The sequence below is a fragment of the Rhagoletis pomonella genome, unplaced genomic scaffold (assembly GCF_013731165.1).
Source record: "Rhagoletis pomonella isolate Grant_MI unplaced genomic scaffold, Rhpom_1.0 Rhpom_scaffold_00001, whole genome shotgun sequence".
NCBI classification, from domain to species: Eukaryota; Metazoa; Arthropoda; class Insecta; order Diptera; family Tephritidae; genus Rhagoletis; species Rhagoletis pomonella.
This window is the reverse complement of record NW_023458555.1, coordinates 75,039,810-75,042,582: the sequence shown is the minus strand read 5'-3', so window position 1 is coordinate 75,042,582 and position 2,773 is coordinate 75,039,810. Positions and strand designations below refer to the sequence as shown.

Genomic DNA, 2,773 nt, shown 5'->3' with positions numbered 1-2,773 from the left:
AAAAAAATTATGAAATAGGGTGGGTGTTCTTCTATCAAATTCTGCAGTAGGGTGTTCTTAAAAAGTTTTCTGAGATAGGGCGTTTTCGAGCTGGATGCCAAGACAGGTCGACCTTCCACTTAGGTGACGATATATTTTGAATGAAAATTCTTAAAAATAAATAAATAGACTTATGTAAGTGGCAAACAATAGCATTTTGAATTTTGTTGCAAATGATATGTCCGATACTGTACGTATATCAAATTAAAGAAAATGAAATTTGCTATGAAATGGCACCAAAATTTTTAAAATTTATGCATGGAAATTAGAGACATTTTTGTTTAAAAAATGCTTTTTTTGAACTTTGACTTTTGATAACTCTTATAGTTGTTGTTTCCGCAAAAAAAAAGTATACCGTTATGTTCAGCTCAATGATCTCTATCGGCCCCCATATTTTTTTATTTGAGAATTGGAGCTATTCTGCATTTGTTCCCAGTTTTGTATCCTAGTTTTTTGCAGATCATCCAAAACGCTTGTGCAACAGCCTTCAAACTCTTTGTTCTTTGTTCTATGCAATATTCAAAAAGTCAGCAGATCCTTCGTTTATTTTTATGAATGAAATATTTGGCTACGAGCAAATGGATAATAGTATGAGGCAGTTGATGAATAATTGCAATCAAATACTATTAGGTGTGTCTGTGGGTTTTATACATAAAAATTGTACCATTAACTTTATGAACTGTTTCAGGTGAAGCTACAGAAAGCACCAGATTTATGTGCCTGAAATTGCTGCTGGTAATTGTGACAGGTACTGACAATGTTAGTCAAAATGTCCTGTTGGAGTACCTTACAATGCACACTCTTTTCGATGCCTTCGTTCATTTACTTAGCGATCCTTCGCTACGGGCACAACACGGACATGATATTGTTATTCTACTGACTATTTTGGTGAATTATAGAAAGCATGAAACGACCAACCCATATGTGGTTCAGTTATCTATATTGGCAGATGATATGGCGCTCAATGGGTATAATTAACGTTTTATTAATTAAAATAAGAGTGTACATATGTATAGGGGTAGGGAAATATAACAAAATGTGTGCCATATGTAAAATGCCGTGAAATTAAATATCACATCTGATACTTTAATGAATTATTTGTTACTATTCGTATTAATTAGGAAGATTAATTAAATTATTTTTCATTGTTTTGTTGCAGTTATGGGCAGATGATATCACAATCTTTGATTGACTTTTGTCGGCAATACATGCAAAGCTTATCGAATGTTCAGTCTTCATCTTGGTTTTCCTCATTATCAAACATTGTTGGAAATATGTTTGTTTCAGACGAAGGATGTGAACGTGTGCAGCAAATCAAAGCCAACAATGGACTTTTATTAGCCCTATATGAAGCTGTCCACCTTAATCGGAACTTTATTACTACACTAGCTCACACCCAAGCCGAGTCGAGTGCTCCTCCATCGCCTAGTAATACTTTAAGTCTGACACAACCATTACCTGATTTGGCAAGTACTCCTATAATTGATATGACACAGTATCCGACTAATTTGCTGGTAGCGGTTTTTCAATATTGGTATGTGAACAAAAAATAGAATCTATGAGAATGTTTATTTTCAGTAAATAGCGTTTCTATGTATATTACAGTTCCATTGTTATGCAGGATAATAAAAATGAATTCAGTGTAGCGAATCTGAAACTGTGTTTTCTTATATTAACGTGCATTTCAGAGGATCAGTATGCGAATTCAATGATGCATGATATCAATCTGACATTCAAAGTTATGTTACATCGTGTCCAAATGCGCCATCGAAAGCTACATGTTGATCGTGTTGGAAAATCACAACCACTAGCGGCTACTTTGCTCGATTTACTTGTAGAGTTTATAGTTTCACATTTAATGAAAAAGTTCCCCATGGAGTTGTATTTACTTTGTGTTGGTATCATTCATCGTGTGTTGTGCTATCAAAAGCGATGCAGAGTTCGCTTAAATTATCCATGGAAAGAGTTGTGGTCAGCTTTAATCGGTTTACTTCGGTTTCTCGTAAACCAGGAGCAAACGTTGGTGAAGAAATGTAATATATTTTATTTATCACTCCAGGTAAATAATGATTCTTTTAAGTCGAAATCTTTATATACTCTTTTAGTTCTTTGAATAGGTGGTAAATATTTTTAACTTATTTATAACATATGGAGATACATTTTTAGCCACAACAAACAGCTATGATGAATTATACTACGAGTTAAATAGAGAAGAGAAAGTGTTTTCAGAAATACACGCAATGGGTAAGGAAATGCTAAATTAGAATAAGTTTTAAATTATATTCACGTTATCTAGTTTTCGTGCTCTTTTTTTAACCGACATCACAAAAAGGAGAAAGGTTATCGATTCGTCGGAATAATATTTTTTTTTGGACCACGTTAACCGATTTCTAGAATTCGAGAATTTTTTTAAAGGAAAGGTGTTATCTCTTAAATTTTTATATGAAAACTAGTAAGCCCAGACATACGTTGTCCTGCCACACACCGATACATAGGCAGGTTACTTGCATCGTAGATATCTTTACACCGAAGCTTGGTACGCGAGCTCGGTGTGAAGTCCCATATTGTTTCTTACGTTTCATTTGCTATCGAAATTCACAAAAGATTGTTATTATTGTTCTCGTTTGAAAAAAAAAACATCTCTGGTTACGGTTCAAACATCAGCCAGAGGAATGGATAACATTGGATGGTGTCCAAACGGTAAATTTTTTGTTGCTGCTGATGTGCGCATGTT

At 34.1% G+C, this 2,773-nt stretch overlaps 1 protein-coding gene across 1 annotated transcript; it reads left to right on the top strand.

Moving 5' to 3' along the window:
• Positions 1–360: 360 nt before the first annotated feature.
• LOC118747739 (armadillo-like helical domain-containing protein 3) lies at positions 361–2,283 on the top strand (the record flags this gene model as incomplete). The annotated part of the gene is given in 5 exon segments (XM_036481867.1): positions 361–669; positions 728–1,007; positions 1,199–1,573; positions 1,645–2,098; positions 2,157–2,283. Coding segments are annotated over 5 exon segments (1,315 nt in total), but the record flags the coding sequence as incomplete, so codon positions are not given.
• Positions 2,284–2,773: the final 490 nt, after the last annotated feature.